This window comes from Lemur catta, chromosome 16, assembly GCF_020740605.2.
Source record: "Lemur catta isolate mLemCat1 chromosome 16, mLemCat1.pri, whole genome shotgun sequence".
Taxonomy (NCBI): domain Eukaryota; kingdom Metazoa; phylum Chordata; class Mammalia; order Primates; family Lemuridae; genus Lemur; species Lemur catta.
In genome coordinates this window covers 55,720,228-55,741,785 of record NC_059143.1, presented here as the reverse complement: position 1 = coordinate 55,741,785, position 21,558 = coordinate 55,720,228, and the positions used below count along the sequence as shown (strand labels likewise).

The following is a 21,558-nucleotide window of genomic DNA, read 5'->3' as shown; positions in this document are numbered from 1 at the left end:
TTGCTAATGAGCAAGAACCAAAGCCGTCGCCAGCACCTGACGAGGTGACGCACACAGTGGTGGACCCTGATCCCTCCTCGGCTCAGCCGGGAAACCAGGTGTGTGGGGGGGGGCAGGCGCCAACCACCCTCCTCCCGCCCGGCGCGGCCAGCAGCCGTCCTCACAGAGAAGCTTCTGCCGCCCCCGATGACGGAGTCTGGGCTTAGGAGTGAAGAAGAAGTGGTTGAAGAAACTTTCTTAAAGAAAAGATTTTCATGAAACAAAAAACAGCTAATGCTCAAAAAGACAGAAAAATGGCAAAAAGAGAAATTCAGCACACCTGAAAAAGGTTTAATCCTCGTAAGATAAACTACTGTCTAAAGATGATAGCCTGAGTTGCTGGTAAGCTCGTGTCCTGAATACGACCGCTTGTCTTTTTCCGCTGTTGTTGAAAATAAACCAAGACCACTTCCCTCCTTCAATCCCCCCGCTGTGCTCCTGTGGGGTCAGAGGTCGCTCTCCCGGTGCCACGGCTACTCGCGGGTGGGGGGGCAAGCGTGGCACCTGCTCACGAGGAACATGAAGACCCCATCGGAGAGCAACAGCCTCTGCAAACCCCAAGCAGGTGCCGTCGGCCGGAGCACATTTGCTGAAAGGTCTGTGACACATTTTCTACAACGGTCCTTTTGAACAACAGCTGAAGGATTTACATGGTCCCGAGACAGTGAGGGGCACTGGAAACTGGGGGTGGCAGGGGGGGCGGGGAACACCTGCCTGTTGGGCACTGTGGCCGCCACTCTGGGGACAGGTGCACCGCAAGCCCTGACACTTCAGTCTGATATGATTCAGCCACGTGACAAAAAAACACTGCACCAAAATTTTTTGAAATTAAAAAAGAAGAAGAAAGTCTGAATCTTCCGCTGAAGGGTGATGAGGAAATCACGAACCACGAAACCCTGCCCGGGGCTGCCCGCTGGGCATCGCAGCACACTGGAGGCTCCATCGCCTTAAAAGACGAGCCTAGGAGACAACAGCCACCTGATTTATAAACAGATCCTCAGTTCGGCTCTGTCTGGGTGGTCGGAGCAGCCCCACCGCATCTAGTCTCCAGCTCACAACCAACCCCGAGTCCTGCCATCATCACCCACTGATGTCGCCTGAGCCACTTGGTGGTGTGAGGACAAGACACCACGTGACGCTGCAGCCATCACTGGCACGTGTGCGATTACAATCCACGCGGAAATGCGGGGCCCAGGGCGTCTCCACTCGAGCACGCTGCACAACCTGGGCGCGCGGGGCAGGGCAGCACTCCGCCCGCCCGGTGCCAGGAGCCCCTGCTGTGCAGCCACAACTGCCCGACACGCCCGTGCCCGAGGGCTGTGCGGGGCACAGAAGAGGGACGTGGCCAACAAGCATGGATGGAACCTAAAACCCGCGCGTGAGTGTCCTCAGTGCCCAGCGCAGCTGACGCGTCCCTTGATGCTGCTATGAATCTCTTCCCAGGCAACTTCTGTGAGAAACTCGAGTGCTGACCCAAAACACACGGCCACACAAGTGCGGGATTCCAGCTCCACCTTCCCTGTGTGGACGCAATCCAGAAATCCACTCGCACACGGCGGCGCGCCGGCCGCAGGGGCGCCGGGGAGTCCTGGGGGGGCATGCGGGGGCTCACCTCTTTGTCCATACTCTCTAAATCCTCCTTACACAGAGTGTACAGCGGCATTGTCTCTGACATACTGGGCTGTCGCCTCCTCCTAGAAGGGCCAGGCTGCTCTCCATCTCGAGCCTCGGGCAGCTCCTCACCAAACATCTGCTGCTGATGTGGCTGAACAGCTCTGAAATGAATTTTATAGGTGCCGCATGAGGAAAAGCAGTGGGAATCGCACTTTTCAGACTGAATCAGATCCTGACTCTAGGACTAGGCAAACACACACCCACAGAGAACATTTCAGTTACGCAGAAACACGACCTTCTGTCGCCAGCGCCTGCCTGCTACGCTTTGCTTTCTCTGCGTGTAGTTACCACGACGAGATCCGTGAGCTGGGCCGGGCTGAGTGACCAGCCTGCTGGAGGACGACACCCGCCTTCTCTTACCCACAAACCACCGCTGCCCACGGAGCATCTGCCCAGCTCTACGGTTCCCTTGACGAAGCGCGACATGTGAAGGGCGAGGGACAAGCCCTAGAAACCACGGGGCAGTGTCATTCACCCTCAGGGTAAGTCAAGAGAGCTACAAAACACCAAACAAACAAATCTAGCCTATCCCAGCTACACAAACACACACAAAAATGTAATGGTGAATTTATGACACAGACCTTCAATAGGCTGACATTAAAATCATTTGTTCATAAAGACTAGGAAAAGATAATTTAGCATCCTGTTTGTATAGCTTTATAGAACTATTAAGTATTACTGTGAGAAATCAACTAGCAGAGATCAATCTTCTGCTTCAAGGACACTTACGTCACACCGATTACTCTACTGCGCTAAAATCGCACCTCTGTTTGAAGCGGTTTCTCTCCGCTGTGCACACCTAGCTACGCAGATCTAGACGGGTCAGGTCTTACTGCGCGTATGTCTATGCTGCTGTGACCGTCAGGATCTGGGGCGGATCTCTGCGCAAACTGGTGGCGTGTCCTCCACGCCCAAGCCGAGGACGGGGTCTTCCCCGGCACGACGGCCTGAGGCCAGCAGGTCTGGCGGCTGACACGGGACCACAGGTCCCCTCACCACAGACGCTGACGAGGGGATAAAACATTATTATTGTGAAGAAAAATCGGGGTATTAAGTCAAAGTCGCAAAATTAAAAAGAAGCCACTGCGTTAGGTGAACCCAGCATTATCTAATGGAGGTTAGATTTCCTGACAGAAATCTCAGCACTGGCAGCCCCTGCCCCCAGCGCCCGCCACCCTCGGCTGGCACCACGCAGCTTCCACTGCGAACACGGGAAAGTTGAAGAAAGGGGAAGTACTTCTTTTTACCAAAAACAAATGTAGTCTCCCTTCAGAAAAGTTGTTCTAATAGTTTTAACCAAAACTGACACGTAATTGCAAGAATGTCCTCTCTGCTGGAAGCTGATGGGGAAAGGAGTGTTCCGTCTGCAATGGAGCACGGCCCTGGAACACACGTGTGGGCCTGTGGCCGCAGAAGGTGCTCTGGGGCACTGGCACCCGGTGGGTAAGTGCCGCCCCCCACAAAAAAATCAAATTTCCCTTCAGCTTGAAAGAGGGTTTGGACCAGCTGCCAAATCCAGGGCTCTCCCAGAGCCCGCGGGGCGTGGGCACAATCTCCCTCCTCCGAAGACTCACCTGGAGCCAGAGCCTGTGTGCCTTTCCACCAAAACAACAAAACAATGAACTGACCTCAGCCAGAGAGAACTGCAAGTATATAAAGCAAAGTCACTCTTCCCATTAGAGTTCTTTTCAATTTGGAAAAGAGTTATTTTTATTTAAAAGAAAAAGTCAATTATATCCACGTGCAATAGTTTGATGCAGCTGCCCTCAGAGTCTGCAGGACCTGGGCCAGGAGCCCTCGGAGACCACAGGCCACGCGCTCGCGTCCGCGGTTGGCCCTGCACACGTGCCGACCTCGCGTCCTGCATCTTTCAACGGCTGGCCGGAAAAATCCGTGGACAGGTGGACTCACCAGTATTATTATTTCGAGATGAATTAACAAATGAAGATTCAAAAAATCTCTCAGTCGCTGTTCCACTCTCGCCAACACTAGCAAAGGCCCTGGCGCCCCACACTTGGGGTCTCAGAAAAGGTCGGGGGCCACGAGGGGAGCCTGATGCCCACCCCCGCGGGCAGGCACGAGGCGGTGACGCCACCTCTGTGCTGTGGTGCCAGAAAAAGTCGGTCAAGACAGAGTCTGACCACACGATGTGCAAGTGTCCCGGCTTCCGTCAAAAATCACGTCCTGCCGAGACGCGGGAGGCTCCCACCGAATGGACGAAGGCAGCGGAGGCCGACCCGACGGGCCCACCAGCAATCACAACCCAGAAACAGCAGGAAACACAAAGCCTCAGCAAAGAAATGGAGACGTGAAGAAGAACCAAAGGGAAATTTTATAACTGAAAAATACAACAGCTAAAACAAAGAAGTGCAACGATGGTTTCCACAGCAAAACACGGGAGACAAAGGGAAAATAAAGTCAGTGAGGATCTAGCAGAAATCACCATGTCTCAACAACAAAGAGAAAATGGTCAGAAAAAGGAAAAATGAACGCGGCCTTAGTAACGAGGAGACAAGACGCCACACCCACATCTCTGGAGTCTCACAATAGGCAGAGGGGGCCCTGAAGAGTAATGGCTGGAAACGTCCCAAATTCGGCAAAAGACATGAAACTTCCAATTTGAGAAGCTGAGTGAAACCCAAACAAGGTAAACCCCCAAACCCACACCAAGACACGTCACAAACTTCTGATTAAAGATGAAGAGCAAACCTTGACGGCATCTAGAGAGAAAAGACCCCTTCCCTACGGGGAAGACGATGCCAACGACAGCAGCCTTCTCATCAAAACCTTGGAGCTCAGAAGGAAGCGGGACACCTTCCAGGCTCTAAACAAAGAAGAACAATCAACCCAGAGTCTGCCCAGCGAAGACATCCTCGGACACGAAGGGACTCAGGAGGCTCAGCCCCTAGACTCGCCGGGTGCAGGGGCTTGCGCACGGCGAGAATAAAAGGCCGGAAGGGGCCCTTCTGCTAGGAAGCAAGAATACAGGAAAATACATGGAGTTTCCTTCTCCTCTTGAGTTTTCTAAATTGTGTTTGATTGTTGAAGCCAAAATTGTAAGAAATATATCCAAAGCAAGCAGAATGAAGGTAAAGATAAGAAATTAATGAAGTTGAAAACAAAGAAAAATAGAGAAAAAATATCAATGAAATAAATAACTTTGAAAAAAATCAATAAAGTTGACAAACCTCTAGCAAGATGGACAAAGAAAAAACAGAACAAACAAGTCACCGGCGTCAGGAATGAAGGAGCCCCAGACGGTGAGGACAAGGGAAGATCACAGGGGGGGGCTGGACCAAGACAGCACGAAACACAGAACTGGAGACCCACAGTCAACATCAGGAAACACACTTAACAAAAATGTATGAGAATTATTACACACCATGAACACACGAGCTTTATTTAAGGGTTGCAAGGTTGTTTCAATGTTCAAAAACCAATGTAATCCATCTATATTAACAGGTTAAAGAAGAAAGATCACATGATCATATCAATAAACACAGAAAACAGGAATAGAGGGGACCTTCCTCAACTTGATAGAGACCATCACAAATGACCTGCGCTGACATCACACGTACAGAGGAAGAGGACGCTTTCACTCCAAGATTAAGAAAAAGGCAAAAATGCCTGTAGACCAAAGGAACAGACAGAGCCCAGAGACAGACCCACACGCACAGCCCGGCTGCTCCCCGGCAGGTCGCGGGAGGTCGAGGTGGGAGGACGCAGGCTCCACAGCAGGGCCGGAGCCGGGTGATGAAGCTCAGCGTAAGCCATGGGCCCTGCACAAAGGTTAACCGCACACAGATCCCCAGGTATTGAACGTAAAACTGTAAAACTTTGTGAATAAAGCAGAAGAGAAAATCTTCGGGATCTAGGACTAGACTGAAAGTTAATCAATTTCACACAGAAGTACAGTGACCGAGGCTGTGCAGATGCCGCTATGGTGATCGGGACGGGGACGGCAGGCTGGCGTGGGCACAGCACAGCAGTGCCACCTCCCGCCACAAAGTGTGCATGGTTGATAGGGTTTAACAAGTCAAACTGGTGTCCTTTGGAAACCTAGGTGGGCTGGTAACAACGTAAGATAATCACTGTTCTGGTGCAAATCACACTTCCAGATTAAAACAAAAAGGAACTTTCACCTGGTCCACCTGCTAGCGGGAGGTGTGCTCACCTGGGGAATGCAGGCACGGCGCGGGCGTCTGTCTCTCTACAGACTCATCTGGAACTGAACCACTGCTGCTCACATCAAGTATACACATTTTGGAACAGATGTGTCGTCATCTATTGCCATATTATTAGTGCCATTCAAGTAGTGTTCAACGTCATTCAAGTCCAGCTGGCCACCTGCACGGTCTGTCTTCAGGTGCCAGTGACTTCTCATCTATCTGAGAAAGTCCCAGTCTGTAGACACTCACTTCAAGCAAGTCTGAATAATCCAAAAACCAATTGTGTGTCTAATTTTTAACCATTCCATATAGTTTAACACCATATGCTTTTGTTCTCGCTACTTAAGAAAAAATAAGTGAAAAGTTTGTGATTTTATTTTCAATAGTATGAAAAGCAGACTCTAAAACACAGGCATTGCTCATGCAGCCATCAGCACACACTGATTTTGTGGCTACTTTAAATTACACAACACTATTATAAAACTACAACTCAGAAACTAAATTTCAGCTCCATCACTTTAATGCCAAGAGCTGTCCTGTTTCTACTGATTCACATTTTAACGCACTAGAGAACACAACCTGCCACAATAATCTGAACCACATAACCATGAAGACATGAGCGAAATGCCATTGTCTGGAAAGTGAAAATTTCTAGTTACTGTTGGTATAAGCCTATTCTTCGTGCTTCCTCAGTTAGTTGTCCAGCGAGCTTTGTCAACTCCGCTGGAAGGCTGGAATTAAGTCACATGAAGACACATACTAGCACTGAAGGATGAAGTCCTAGCCTTCTGGAAAGACATTTGGTCGCTGCTTTGCACAGATCTCGCTGACAAATGTGCTTCTCCCTGACCCACGGGGGCTGAGCGCTCAAGGCCACCGTCTCGACCGCGCCAGGGACAGACCTGGGTGCACCAAGGGTCTCGAAGAGAGAACGTCTTTGCATGAACTGTACACACCTGTTTCTAGCCCAGCATTCTAGGTTCTGGGGGAGTAAGCAAAATGTGTTTGAACCTGTCAAGTCTCTTGGAAGCCACAGGTCATGGGGCCTGAGCCGGGTGTGAGCAGCGGTCCTGCCTGGCCAGGTGTGAGCAGCGGTCCTGCCCCACTAGGTGTGAGCAGTGGTCCTGCCCGGCCAGGTGTGAGCAGCGGTCCTGCCCCGCCAGGTGTGAGCAGCGGTCCTGCCCCGCTAGGTGTGAGCAGCTAGGTGTGAGCAGCGGTCCTGCCCCGCTAGGTATGAGCAGCTAGGTGTGAGCAGCGGTCCTGCCCCGCCAGGTGTGAGCAGCGGTCCTGCCCCGCTAGGTGTGAGCAGCGGTCCTGCCCGGCCAGGTGTGAGCAGCGGTCCTGCCCCGCCAGGTGTGAGCAGCGGTCCTCCCCCGCCAGGTGTGAGCAGCGGTCCTGCCCCGCTAGGTGTGAGCAGTGGTCCTGCCCCACTAGGTGTGAGCAGTGGTCCTACCCCACTAGGTGTGAGCAGTGGTCCTCCCCGGCCAGGTGTGCCACCGACGCCTGCTGGGCTGAGGGTGGAGCCTCCCCGCAGGACGTCATGGCCTGAGCCAAGCCCCTCTGCTGACCATGGACTCCCCACGTCCAGTTCGGATGGCGTCCAGTTCGGACGGCATCTCTGGCACCAGCCCTGTCGCCACGCTGGCCTCTGCCCCATGTGGCTCACTCTGCCTCCCTGTCTCCAGAGCCCCAAGTCCTCCCTTCCTGCTCCGTCCCAGCTGCGCCTGGCCGGCTCCCAGTGTCTGCTGCCTTCTGCATGGGCCAGCCCTGTGGCAGCTCCATGGAACCCATCCTTCCCTCGACGTGGAATCCCACCGAGACCCAGCACAGGCGCGGGGGGCTCTTCCAGCATGAAGAACCTCAGTCAAGGCAGGCCTGGCCGTAAGTCTGCTCCCTGGAGGTGAGGGTGCGGCCTCGGGGCTGCCACACCCTGCTCACCCCAGGGCATCCCTCCGGCCCCAGCGTCACAGCAGAGTCACGGGCCTGTGTCCGCCACTGGCGTTTCTGTTGTGCCCGTGCGCAACACACGCTGACTGCTGGGGGCTGCGTGCCCCTCACGCTGCTGATCTGTCATGCTGAGCCGGCACCACAGTTCTGACCCTGCTGTTCAGCAGTCACGGCGACAGGACTTTGTCAGAAGTTTCGTTAGACCTTCCCGCCCTGATCCTGTCCTCCCAGGCCCGACTGAGCCCACCACACAGAAACACACGCACACGGCAGTTACCTGTGCGGCCCGCTGGCGCCACAGTGAGTTCCTGTCCCCTGCTGCTGCACTTGCTGCTGCTCACGTGACGTTGGCCCCCACACATGTGCTGGCCAGGGTGCCAGGTGGCTTCCTGTGCACAGCTCAGAGCCCGGCCCCAGGGCCACTAACACGGCATCTGCCTGGAAGCCCTGTCTTCAGGGTGCACACGGGAATCTGCAAATCAGGTGGCTTCACCCACCCCAGTGCCGCTGGCGGCAGAACCTGCACCCAGACACCCCTTTTCTGGCCGTGCTGGAGCAGCCCGTCCTGCTCGTGCTCTGGTGCAGGACACCCAGGGGACGAGATCTCACCACCACAGAGAACATCCCGGCCACACAGAACGTAACCACCTGGTAACAGGTAGAGTCCACCACCAACAATCCAAACTCCGCACACTTCACAGTTTTAACCCAGAGGACAACAGGGCTGGATTTAAAGACCAACCACCTCTGAGGAACTTCGGGCAGCAAAACACACACGCGGTGCCACGGACCCAGGCACAGCCACAGCGCAACCTGAACCGGCGTCCCTCTGCACCAGAGCCTTTGTGTCCTCCTCCTGCCGCCACAAACGCTGCGCACCGAGCGCTTCTGCCCCTCCCTCCGCCACCGGCCACACGGTCAGCTGCTGCTTGACATGGTCACACTTTAAAAACTAGGTAGAATTTACTCAAAATAATATGAGACCACCAAAAATTTTAAGATAGGGCAGGGGGTTCTGAACAAATCCACGGTGAGGAACACTCCAAGAACAAGTTTACAGAGAATGCTGCGCAGAACTCAGTTCAACAGACTGTTTATGAACATTTGAGCCACCGATGTTGGCTGCAAAGAAAAACACCTAACATTCCACAGCGCCCCAAAGGGCTGACGCTCCCGGAAATGCCGGACACTCCAGGCCACGTCCCCCATGTGTCCGTGGCCAACTTCATCCTCAGGGTGTTTCCTGTCACGGCAAACGCTTCCCAGAAGGGGCAGGCAAAGCAACATCAGGCCTCGCGGGGGCTCACGGCCGTGAACCACAGGCCCCTCCAGGACAGCCAAACGCCAACGCTGAACGGAACAGCCCTACAGACGTGTCAGAGACATGCCATCCACAGGCACACATGCATGTGCATGACATGCTGACGTGTCCCACTAGGTGGAAGGCGACTGCCACAGATTCTTGGCAAAATCACTGATACCACCTGTTACAGTTAAAACCACACATGGCCTTGAACTCAAGGACCCACTTTCGGAAAGTAACTCCCAAGGGAAACAAGCAACAGCTACAGGCCATAATTCAACTGTGTAGATGGAAAATACCATGTTGCTGGAAGAAAATGTTTAATTAGCGATGACACTTTAGTTACAAATGACAAAGGAGCAAGTAGCCCAAACCCGCCTCAACCCGGCATCTCGGGCATGTGCCGCCTGCCGTCCGGAGACCCCGGGGCGGATGGGCTTCAGGCTAAGTTCCCAGGAGGGCGACACGGCGCCAGGGCCTTGGTGCTGTCCCCACAGCCTTCTGGGTCGGCTCCAAGGCCGGCCACGGAACCGTCCACGTCCAGAGAGAGGGAAGCCACGTCTCTAATGTCCTGGGCTGACCTCTCAAGTGTCACCACGGCTGGAGGACGGCAGAGGCCGGACATGGGTCTGATCCACTGCCCGTCCCGAAACCCCCTGGAGCAGCACCGCGCCGAGCCGCTCAGCCTGGCAGGGCCGCGTGGCACCATGGGCGGAATGAAGGCCACTCCGGCTTCTGCCCTGCTGACCGTGTGGGGCGATTGTGCGGAGGGTCGGGGCTCTTAGAAAAGAAATGGGAAATGGGTGTGTGATCACACGTGTATCACGGGAATCTCAAAGCAATGACCACTATAGAAGAAATAGCCAAAGATTCCTCATTTAAATCTCCAGAACGGTCCTACAGTCACGTACAAGGTGGCCCGCAGGGGACTCGCCTTCAGGCAAAGGGCTGACTTCGAGTCCGTGCAGAGGCACGAGAAAAAGGTGGGACGGCTGGCTCAGGAGTCCCCTCGCCGGCACCGATCTCTCCCAGGCAGCTCCGGTCCCGGCTCCCAAAGCCTCTGGCCCAGGGCAGTTTCTCTTCCTCACGTGCCTATTCACAAAGCACCACTGCCGCCACTTCCTGAGTCTGCTCTGAGCACGTGGACATGTGGGACAGCCGTGCCTGGCCACTGCGGGGTCTGCAGGGCGCAGATTCAGAGGGTGGGACGGGGAGGGGTCAGACTGGCCCTGCGTGGCCCGTCCTCTGCTGGGCACCCAGGACACGTAAGCAACCATGGCGAGTCCTGTCTACAAATGCAGCCAGCACCAGGCAGCCTGTGCGGGACGTTTTAGAGCCTAAATCAGGAGGTTTCTGTTCCAGTTCTGGGGCCTAAGACAGGACAGAAGAGCAAACGAAAAGGCCCAGGAGGGCAGGTGGGAAGGTGTTTCCCTGATCGGGAGTCAGTCCCCAGCCAGGCCGCCCCACGGACTCAACAGCCTTTCCCGTCACCAGTCCTCACTGCAGGTACTTGACCCCGCCCCTTAACAAGACTAGAATGAACTCAACCCCAGGTGCCAGCGCTCTCTGGCAAAGGTCAGCCCCGCGGAGCCGTGATGTACCTGAAAGAGGATGGCTCCCCGTGGACAGGCAGCGTGCCAGGGGGCGGGGGCCGGGGGCCCTGGGCCCCTGTCCTCACGAGCTTCCCGGTGCTGGAGTCGTAGACCCGAACCTCTGGGCCTGGCGGGGCCTTGGGGTGCACGGGCGTTGGGTGGAACAGAGTGGCCGGGAGCAGGCCCTCGCCGTCAGGAAAGGCCGCGGGGCTGCTGTCCCTGGGGGGCGAGAGAACGAGGCCGTGACCGTGGTGCTGGCGCCCGTGGGCACCAGGCCCATCTCCCAGCAGGCACCACCCGCGTCCCCGGGCTCATCCAGGTGGAAGACGTGCAACTCTTCAATTCCAGAACCCAAACGTGCAAGAGTCACAGTCCCCAACGCTGCAGAGACAGGACAGCGCTGCTGTCACCAGCACCTGCAAAGCCCGTGGACCCGCGCGTGGCTGAGCCCCCAGAGCGGAAGGGCTGTTTCAATCCTGCACCCTCGAGACGCTCCGAGACCCGCCGCGTGACTCCACCCAGATTCAGCGCTCAGGCTTCTGACACACAACGGTCCTTTCTCCGCAGCGGACGTGCGTTTTCCTGCTGCTTCCCCCAGTGTGCCCAACTCCCACTGGACGACGTAAACGATGGGACCCTCTGTTTCCTCCCTACGCCACCACCTGCAAGTGCTGCAGGTAATTCTGCAAACCTGCCCCAAGACGCTCGACTGGCCATGGCTTTTCCGTGGCCGACCACTTTTCTTGGTGCCGTCCTACGACCTGGCCCACCCTTGACATAGCCCCTGTAACTGCTCCCCAGCGTGGAGCAACGTAATCACACTCAGATCCACGCCATACTCCAAGAAAACCAATGCCAGTTCTTTCCTCAGAGGTGGCTGGTCATGTGAGCGCCTGAAGCTCACCTGTGTGTCCACAGGGGCTGGAGAGCAGGAGGTGGGGCTCGTCAGGGGAGGGGGGTGGCCGGGACAGAGATGCAGAGGCCCCCCCAGGGAAACACCCAGCAGGGCGGAGCTGCCCTGGTCTCCCGCCCGCAACCCGGGCAAGGCCCCGCCGTACCTCTGTGCGCGGGCGTCGTCCTCCCTGAGCGGGAAGAGCTGCTCCTCCACCTTGTCCCAGCGCTCCAGGCAGCTCCACAGCCAGTCGGGGCTGACCACGTGCAGGTGCCCGCAGCCCTGCGCCTGCAGCACCTTCTCCGTACCTGGGGGGAAACCGCTGGTCAGGCCATCTGCAGCCCCAGGGCTTCCAAGTGCAGAGCGGCCGGGAGGGCATCAGGATGGCAGAGGAACCTCCACAGGGGCAGCCTCTGCACATGCACAGCCGCTCCGCGAGCCCCACAGCTTCTGCCGCCAGGGCCTCCGGGGCTGGCCCTGACCTGCGTCACCTCCCTCCCCACTGCGCGGCCACCTCCCTCCCCACTGCGCAGCCACCACCCCACAGGGCCGCCCTCTCTCAGGACCCCATGCATGGCCCGACCCCACTCCACACCCCGGAACACATGTCCTGCCCCATGCGGGGCAACGGCGGCCACAGACCTGCCCCACCCGCTGCCCTCCCCAGGCCCCGAGGCTCCTGCCAGACCCTGCCCGCCCCCAGGCTCCAGGGGCTGCGTCACCCACTGACCCTGCACCTCCTGCTGCCTCTCAAGCCGTGACCGGAACACACGAAGGCAGTGCAGGTTCAGGGGCCCCCTGCAGATGCCCGAGGCCACTGAGGCCTCGTTTGAGCCTGAATCTCAGGACCTAACACAGCAACTGACCACAGGCCAGGGCAGGCCCCACCCCCCGCCCCCACGGCACAGACCTGGTGTCCCTCAGCCTCAGAGGCATCGCGGTCAGCAGGCCCAGGAGCACCTCAGACTACATCACTGGTCTCCCCCGTGGGCCCTCAGCTCCTCCACCAGCCCTCAGGGCCCCAAACCCAGCTCTGCACCCAACTCAGCCATGCCTGGTCAGGGTGGAGCAGGTGAGCACGCCCAGCCCAGCGAGGGACAAGTCCCTCGTGCTGTGTCCTTGGGAAAGTCACCTCTCCTCCCAGAGGCCAGGAGCCCCGGTGTGCAGGAAGGAGGACCTCACTGCCTGCTGGGAGCTCTCTTGGGACATACGGTTTCTCGGGGACACGTGAACAGCCTGCCTCTGCCATCTCACCTTTGACACCGCATCGTGGACACGTGTGTCAAACGTGACCTGAGCCATCCTGGAACCACCGGGTTGAATATAACCCACGCCGACCTTTGTGGAGCCGGCCAGGGGTCAGCTGAGCCCCCGCAGCCACCCTGGGCCCTGCGGGTGGCTCCGGGTACTTGGAAGCCCTGACTCGGTCGATGGAGATCATGAGAGAAACAGTAATTTGATGAGCAGAAACCAAGGTAATTTCCGCAATCTTCGTTTGGGAAAAAGCAAACTGCTTGTGAGGAGCATTTTCAAGAAGGGATCAGGTGGGCGTGTCCTCTGAGCAGTGAGCACTCCTGCAAGACCTGCCCAACCACAGGGCTCTCACCAGGCCCGGCCCCAGCTGTGACCCAGGCAGACTCTGCTGCAAGGAGCAGCCACCGCTCACACACCCTCTCCAACAGCAGGAACCTGCCCTGCGTGTGCTCCAGGTGAAATCCTGCATGTGTTTCCTAGCATGGAGGGTGGTCAGTCTCCTGCCCCGGCTGCCGTACCTGCCTCTTACCTAACCTCTCTGCTGTGCCCCGGCTAGACACCCTGCTCTCCAGCTCAGCCATGACTTCTGCTCCTGGGAGAAGGTCCTAACTGCACACGGAGGACACAGACACCCCCCGACGCTGGGCGTCATGCGCACACTGGGTGAGCACGCACTGGGTGAGCACGCGCACTGGGTGAGCACGCGCCGGGTGAGCACGCGCCGGGTGAGCACACGCCGGGTGAGCACGCACACTGGGTGAGTACGCACTCGGTAGCACGCACTGGGTGAGCACGCACCGGGTGAGCACGCACCGGGTGAGCACGCGCACCGGGTGAGCACGCACTCGGTGAGCACGCACTCGGTGAGCACACACTGAGGTGAACATCAGACGCTCCAATTGGAATTTCACCACAATAGTTCTCACTCTGATCTTAAAAGGAAATGGCTCTGGCAAAGGGTCCTGAAGGCTCAGTGTGAAAGGAAAGCTACAGTGACTCTGAAGAGCAACTACAACAGGCCACCACGGCCCCCCACCTGGCTGGAGCACCCTGCCCGCCCCCACCGCCCCCAGGGCCTGGCGCACTCACCCGGCCGAGCGGCGATGAGGTGGGTGGCTCTGTCGGGGGCGTCGGGGCTCAGCACCAGTTGAGTGACTATCTTCGCGCCCAGGGCCGTGGCGTGGTAGTGCTCCCGGGTCTTCTCTATCGGGAAGTTTGTGGGGTGCAGCCCGCTAAATATGATGGCGACGTCTGCCAACACTTTGCTCTTGAGTTCAGGCACGATCTTCCGTATATCTGGAGCTTCCTCGATCTCCTTGTTGAGGAACCTGTCGTACTTGGCGTAATAGTCGGTGTGCACACGGACCAGGATCTCCTCCAGGTAGATGAGGTGGTCGTCATCGTCTGTGTCCTCCTCCTCCTCCTCCTCCTCCACGCTCTGGTCCAGGGACTCGCCGGCGGTGACACCGGACTGCTCGCTGTTCTGCGACTCGGTCTCTGCCTCCTTCCTGTCCGCACAGCCGTTGCCCAGGCCGCAGAGGCCCTCGCGCTCGCTCTCCTCCAGCACACCTGGCTCGGGCCCTTTGTCCTGAGGGTGGGCGCTGGGCCCGGACTCCCCGGGGGGACTGGCCCCCGCAGGCCTCCCGCTACCTGTGTCAGGGGGGTCTCCCCGAGGCAGCACCCTCTTGCCCTCGGGGGCGGCCTTAGGCTTTTTCTGGCTGCTCTTCTCCTCGCTCTCCCCATCGGAGTTGGTGGAGGACGACGACTTAGGACCCTCCGACTCACTGCTACTCTCGCTGTCGCTGGACAAGTCAAAATCCAAGTCCGCGCCTGGGGTGCCCCGGGCAGGCTGCGTTCCTGGGGAGGCCCGGCCGCCCTGCTCACGAGGCTTTTGCAGCTCTGGGGCCTCTGCCAGCGCGTGGCTGCTGGGGCTGCCGGTGGAGGGGGCCTGGGTCTGGGCATCCCTCTCAGCTGCCTGCCTGGGCCGGGGCACGTCCCCTTGGGGAAGAGCTTCACCGCCGTTCAGCTGCCTCGCGGGCTGCCCCGGGCCGTCGCTCTGCTCGGGCCCAGGCGCCTGCTTTCCTTCCTCGGGGTCCCTGGCAGGTGGCGCCTGCTCTGAGACGGCACCTTTAGAATGGTTTACTGCACACGCACACAGAGGAGGGTTACTGTCAGAGCATCAAATGACATTCAAAGTCAAAGCAGCACACCTCCCCAGCTATGAGCCTGACCATCCTCCAGACCACGCCTGGGCCAGCTTTTGCTGTCAAAAGCCAGATACGAGTTAAGTATCCCTTATCAGAAATACTTAGGAGCAAAAGGGTTTTGAATATCGAATTTTTTCCCCAAATTTTGACACTGATGCAGTAAACTCATCAGTTGAACACCCCAAATATGAAAATCCAACATACTCCAATGAGCATGTCCTCTGAGCATCCTGTTGGTGCTCTAAGGCTTCAGATTTCAGAGCATTTTGGGTTTTAGAATTAGGGATATTCAACCCGGAGGAAACATTTGAGGGTTGTGGGCCACACGTGCACTGTCCCTTTGTTTTACAACCGTTAGAGATGTGAGACGCACTCTGAGCTCACAGACCACAGATGTGGCTCTGGCCACACCCACCTGCCCTGCACCAGTCCCCACCTGATGCAAGGACACCCCTCCACTACCCTGACCTGAACATCTGAGTCCTGCTGCAGTGACAACAGCAGTACACATGACTCAAAATATTTTATTTAAAAAGTAAAGATCAGGCTGGGCGCAGTGGCTCACGCCTATAATCCTAGCACTCTGGGAGGCCAAGGTGGGTGGATCACTTGAGCTCAGGAGTTGGAGACCAGTCTGAGCAAGAGCGAGACCCCATCTCTACCAAAAATAGACAGAAATGACCTGGACAGCTAAAAATATGCATAGAAAAAATTAGCCGGGCATGGTGGCGCATGCCTGTAGTCCCAGCTACTCGGGAGGCTGAGGCAGGAGGATCGCTTGAGCCCAGGAGTGTGAGGTTGCTGTGAGCGAGGCTGATGCCACGGCACTCACGCTAGCCCGGGCTACAGAGTGAGACTCTGTCTCAACAACAACAACAAAAAAAAGTATAAGATCAGAAATACTTAAAGCATTTTTTAGGGCAGACTTTGGTTGCTTGCTTGCCTGACAGGCTAAACCACACCACGTTTGGGGTCCAGGCCAGGGCACAGCCTGAATCGTGGCGCTGAGGAAAGTTCTTACGAGCCACCATCTAAAGAACCCCATGGGCAAATCCCAGGGTCACATTTAAGGAAAACGGATGAAAGATACCATTCAGATGTATTAAATTAAACGGCATTCTTTGATCTTTATGCAGATTGAGAAAATGTTTTAGTGATATTTTTTTAAAAAGCCCAGTTGAAATCAAATAATATCCTGCTTTTCAGTACTACATAAATAAACCCCCAAACCTCTATAACTATTGAAATGCAAAAGGCAAAACAAAAACACAGTAAATCTTGAAGTTTTAACAGCTAAAATAGAGGTAAGAAATGAGATAAACAAGCAAAATGCAAATTATTTTCTTCTGAGGCATCGGGAAGGAGGTGACCCACCCTTTCTCCTCGTCTGGGATTCCCGGGAGCCAGGAGGCGCGTTCAGGTCGCCTGTGCCCTGGAAGTACACGTACTTCTTCACGGTTATCAGGTTGGGTGCGAACTTCCACACATCTTCTCGGTCGTCAATAATGCAAACCATTGAGTCTCCACAAGGAAAGAGGTTTCTACACGTAAAAATGGGTCATTTATGAAAAATAATAATTAAAAGCTGTAACAAGTATTCATTTTGCTAAACACAAGGGTTTAAGATTACACTATGTGACCAGCAGATGGCAGGTTAGTCAGAGACAGAGACAGGCCCCGCTGAAGGGCTTTTGCTGGGCACCTGAGCTCTCGGCGTTTTCCGGAGGCCCCGGGACAAGGACCACACTCGGGTCCACTGTTCCAGACTCTGTTTCCTGAGGGGCCAGCGAGGGACTGCCAGGCTTCGCAGGCCACAGCGACTCCTCAGCCCTCGCGAAGGAACGAATTTGCTGACTCTGGATACAGACCCAACTGCTGATGTGGAATTTTCTAAGCCACCTGCAGCTCCCTCTGTGCAAGCCCCACTGCCCACCACCTGTGCCCACCCTGGGACGTGCCCCCATTCGACTCTGACATCCTCATTCAGGTAACTTTTGCTCCTTAATAAACTGCAACATCATCTCTCATTTTCTGTTGCCCTACTCAGTCTGCCCTCTCTGATAATAACTAGCAAAAGAGAAGTCTGTTTTTGAAATAAATACCTTTAGATTCTCCTTAAATAATATTTAACCTGCATAGGCCTCACAGTCTGTGTGGATCCCTAAATCTGAAAAGGGGAATGTTTAGATGAGGGTGGCCAGAATGAGCCCCAAAACTGCTGCAGCTGAAGCTGTTACTGTCTTCTTAGGAAGAGCCAAGAAAACCTACACTTGATACAGTGTTACCATCACCCATGAAAACAAGCTACACTGGATAGAATTACAAAGGCAGGAAAAGCCGGTTGAAATGGGGAAATTCCCCACACAGAGTGAGCAAGAAACGTCAAAGAATATAAAACAGCCCTTCACACAGGCGTGGGGAGGAGCCGCCCTGCCGTGGAAGCTCAGAGGACAGGACGGGAAGGACGTCTAGAGCTGACAGAAGGAAGAAATGGCAATAGGCAAAAATACAGGCAATGTGGTAATATAGGATGTTATAAATGACGAGTAGGATTAATAGCTTGCAAACTGCTAAAAACATTATCAATCTGAAATGCCAATGCTGGTATCAAAAACCCCTCTGGACAGTGGCTGCGCAAAACTGAGGGCTTTGTACATCAGGTGAAGGTGCAAAGGTGCTTTTGCCCACACACAGGTATCTCCACTTTGATACCTTCACAGGTATCTCCCACACACCTGCCCCCTCCTGTGCAGCTCCACCCTCCTGCATCCCGGCCCCAGCAGTTGAGTCCTGGAGTCCCCCAGGAACCCCCGCCCTTCCCTGGATATTCAGGGGCAGAAGAGCAGTGAGTTTAGACTAGACTGTTGTAGGGACGCACATCTGCTTCCTGCCGCTCCTGCCGTAACCCTTAGTGTGAGGCCTCTGAGCAGGAAGGAAAACCTAAAGCTGAAGGGCTGGACTGTCACCCACGCCAGGGGTGGTGAAGAACAGACACAGAAAGCAGGAAAGTGCAGGCGCTTGGTGCCTGGCTGACTTGGGGCCTGTGCCGTCCACCAGGCACGAGGCAGAGGTGAGGGCTGCCGCCTCCCCCGGCAGACACCAGGGCCTAGAGCTCTAGGGCAGTTTCAGGGGGGCTGGGAACACCTGGGCCACCAACCTGGGAGATGGCAGGCGGAAGGAGGAGTCTGGCTTGGAAAAGAACTTCCCAAGTACACCGAAAACTGGGGGGAGGAGTGTGTGCTTAAGTTCCTAGAAAATGTTAAACACAGAACCACACTCTAATTCTCAACACAGTTTTAAGCTGGGAACGGAACAGTAAGCTGTCTCTGTGATGGACTCGGCCAAGTACATACCTAAGGTTTCCCGTTTTAGAAAATGGGTCAATACATTCGTCCCTTGATAATATTCGATGAGAAAAGAGCTTCTTCTCGGGGTCTAAAAAGCCTTTAAAAAGAAAACAGGACAAAGACAGCAGTCTGAGACGCATTTGCACCACACTGCACACAGCAAAGCCATCAACACCTCTGCATAACCGCAGCACACGGCACCCGGATCAGCACCCAGCTCCTCACCCTGCTCGGTAGGACTCCTTCACTCAGGACAACTTCCCTCTGCCTGTAAACTGATTCATGCTCAAAAATGATCCATGCTTCTAAGTGTTTACAATTCTGTTAATTTGAAAAAATGTGCAATGTGCTGGTGAGTTGCCTATCAAAACCAGACGGGTAAGACAAGACGACAGAAGGCACCTGTATCAGTGAAGCAGGTGCGTCATCGCTCTACCTGCAGACCTGGCTGTGGCTCTCCACCTCGCGTGGCCCGAGCACTGCGCCTGGAACACGTGGCGCCACCTCCACCTCGAGCTCCCCGGCCCGGGCGGGCCCCGCTCTCAGCCACGCCAGGCAGAGTAGCGTCAGTGGAGGCCGCTTCCCTCAAACTACACGGCCTGAACCACGGTGACGCACACAGCACGGTCCGTGCAATTGTCCTCACTGCACACACCACACTTTAGTGCTGCCTGTTCAGGCAACACCCGGAAAACCTGCCTGACAGACTTGACTGAGAATAATGATAAAAATGTCCTTTACACCACGTACTGCCCAGCCAGTGGAGTGTAGTTTCGTACCAAAGTTTCTGCTCGTGCTATATTTGACACCTACGTTTTGCCTACAACTATTAACTGCAAGTCTAGTTTAATTTTTAAAAAATAGTTTTCAAAACAGCTTTAAGTACTGAATGATAAGAAGTACATCTGCTTGAAGTCTTTAAAAACAATACTACAATGCTATCTGCAAAAACACATTTTCCATTTCAGAAATGACCATGGTAACAATCAACAAATTAGGCAAAGATTTCTTGGGATTACGTTTGTTCAGGGAGTTTAATTCCGCACATACTCAAGTCCCCTGTTCTAGGTTCCTTGATCTATAAATTGAATTCATCTTCTGAACTTAAAACCTACTATATTATCTTCATAAGTTTGCAAAGTTTTAAATATACATCATTTAATTAAAAGTGCCCATATTTTGTAGTGAAGAATACAAAAACAGGTTATCTTGTTAGTTTACAAGAACCACAGGATGTACAGGAAGTGTATTTCAGCTGGTGGAAGGAGGGGCACCAAATGAAAGCAAAACGGGCTTTTCAGATAATTTATTCCAGAAATAAAGTATGTTGGTGGCATCAAGTTCAAAGTCAGTTAAAAAATTTAATTTCAACCATTTAAAACTCTCTGGGGTAAAAACCCACTATAATGATAAAGCCCCAAAAAGAAATGTTCCAACTACTCGTCACACCAGAGCCTGAACGCTGCACACATTCAGACTCGGGTCGGGAAGCGGGACTCCACGGGACCTCACAGTGCAGGTGCACGTGTCTAGGGGTGCTGCTCTTTCACAGCCACCGAGTCTGACGTCACCTGGAATTCTGCCAGGCATTGAGGACACGTGACTGAGCGCAAGTCTGGAGGGCAAGTGAGCGCACACAGCCCCCACCCACCGCGAGGCGCACGGTGCCCGGAACAAAAGGTACCAGATCCCTAACGCGGGCAGGTGGCAGTCCGGAGCCAGAGCCCTGACTGGGGTTCTGTCCCTCCACTGCGTTTCAGTCATCAGTAAACAAAGGTGGTGGGCTAGACGGCTCAACAGCAGTTTTACACCCAAACTCTGACAATGCAATCCGTGTTTTCTGAACACTTACACTTTTAGGTTAAATCTCACTCGAGTATCCACCTCCATGTTCCCCGAGTCCACCCGTGTTGCCCGACACGTGTCCTAACCACGGTTAACCACTGGCCTTCGCCAACCCTGAGCTCATCCCCTGCACCACCACCTGTGAAGTTACGAATCTGGCCCACACGTGTGCTGTTTTCTAAGGCAGGCTGGAACACACTGTAACTAAAATACAAAAGTTTACCTGTGTGTCCCCTTCTTGAGGACAGAGCCCTCATGACCTAATTGCCTCCTAATTTCCTCACGTTGGTGATTAGGTTTTAACATAGCAACTTTGGGGGGTACAAAAACGTTGACATTACACTAGGTGGTTATTTACTGGTCTGAGAATGCCAATAATATCGTCCTATTAGATAATTAGACTTCAAGTCACGTATCTCAGGCAGCCATGAAGTAGGAGCCATAATATTAAAGGTGAACATGTTGAATTTATTAGCTTGGTGCAAAAGCAATTGCGGTTTTAGCATTGTTGAAATTTGCCGTTTGATATGGGAACACATTCTTAAATAAATGTGGTCATGTTATACATCATTTTAATGTGTATTTCTCACTTTAGGTTTTTTTGCTAATGACTTATTGCTGTTTATTTTACATTTATTTTAGACTGTGGAAATGATGTTAGACAAAAAGCAAATGAGTGATTTTCTTATTCGAGTTCAAGATGGGTCGTAAAGCAGCAGAGACAGCTCGCAACATGAACGACGCATCTGGCCCAGGAACTGCTAACGAACTTACAGTGCAGTGGTTCAAGAAGTTTTGCAAAGCAGACGAGAGCCTTGAAGACGAGGAGCACAGCGGTGGCCATCGGAAGTTGACAAGGACCAGTTGAGAGCAATCATTGAAGCTGATCCTCTTACAACTACATGAGAAGTTGCCAAAAAACTCAAACGTTGACCATTTTACAGCCATTCAGCATTTGAAGCAAATTGGAAAGGTGAAAAAGCTCAATAAGTGGGTGCCTCATGAGCTCACTGAAAAATCAAAAAAAATCATCATTTTGAAGTGTCATCTTCTCTTGCTATACACAACAAAAACGAACCATTTCTCAATTGGATTGTGACGTGCAACGAAAAGTGGATTTTATACGATAACCTGCGATGACCAGCTCAGTGGTTGTACCGAGAAGCTCGAAAGCACTTCCCAAAGCCAAACGTGCACCAAAAAAAGGTCATGGTCACTGTGTGGTGGTCCGCTGCTGGTCTGATCCACCACAGCTTTCTGAATCCTGGCGAAACCATCACATCTGAGAA

At 54.3% G+C, this 21,558-nt stretch overlaps 1 protein-coding gene across 3 annotated transcripts in view; it reads right to left on the bottom strand.

Moving 5' to 3' along the window:
- The window catches only part of CTDP1 (CTD phosphatase subunit 1), a 58,969-nt gene that overhangs the window by 13,617 nt on the left and 23,794 nt on the right, over window positions 1-21,558 (bottom strand). For 2 of the 3 annotated variants that reach the window (XM_045527483.1, XM_045527484.1), the window contains exons 6-11: window positions 18,431-18,521; window positions 16,452-16,618; window positions 13,960-15,012; window positions 11,783-11,924; window positions 10,734-10,943; window positions 1,652-1,814 (exon numbers count right to left, since the gene is read on the bottom strand). In XM_045527483.1, the coding sequence (XP_045383439.1) occupies window positions 1,652-1,814; window positions 10,734-10,943; window positions 11,783-11,924; window positions 13,960-15,012; window positions 16,452-16,618; window positions 18,431-18,521 (1,826 nt within the window). The remainder of the gene's footprint in view (window positions 1-1,651; window positions 1,815-10,733; window positions 10,944-11,782; window positions 11,925-13,959; window positions 15,013-16,451; window positions 16,619-18,430; window positions 18,522-21,558) is intronic. The other variant, XM_045527485.1, reaches the window with a different exon arrangement.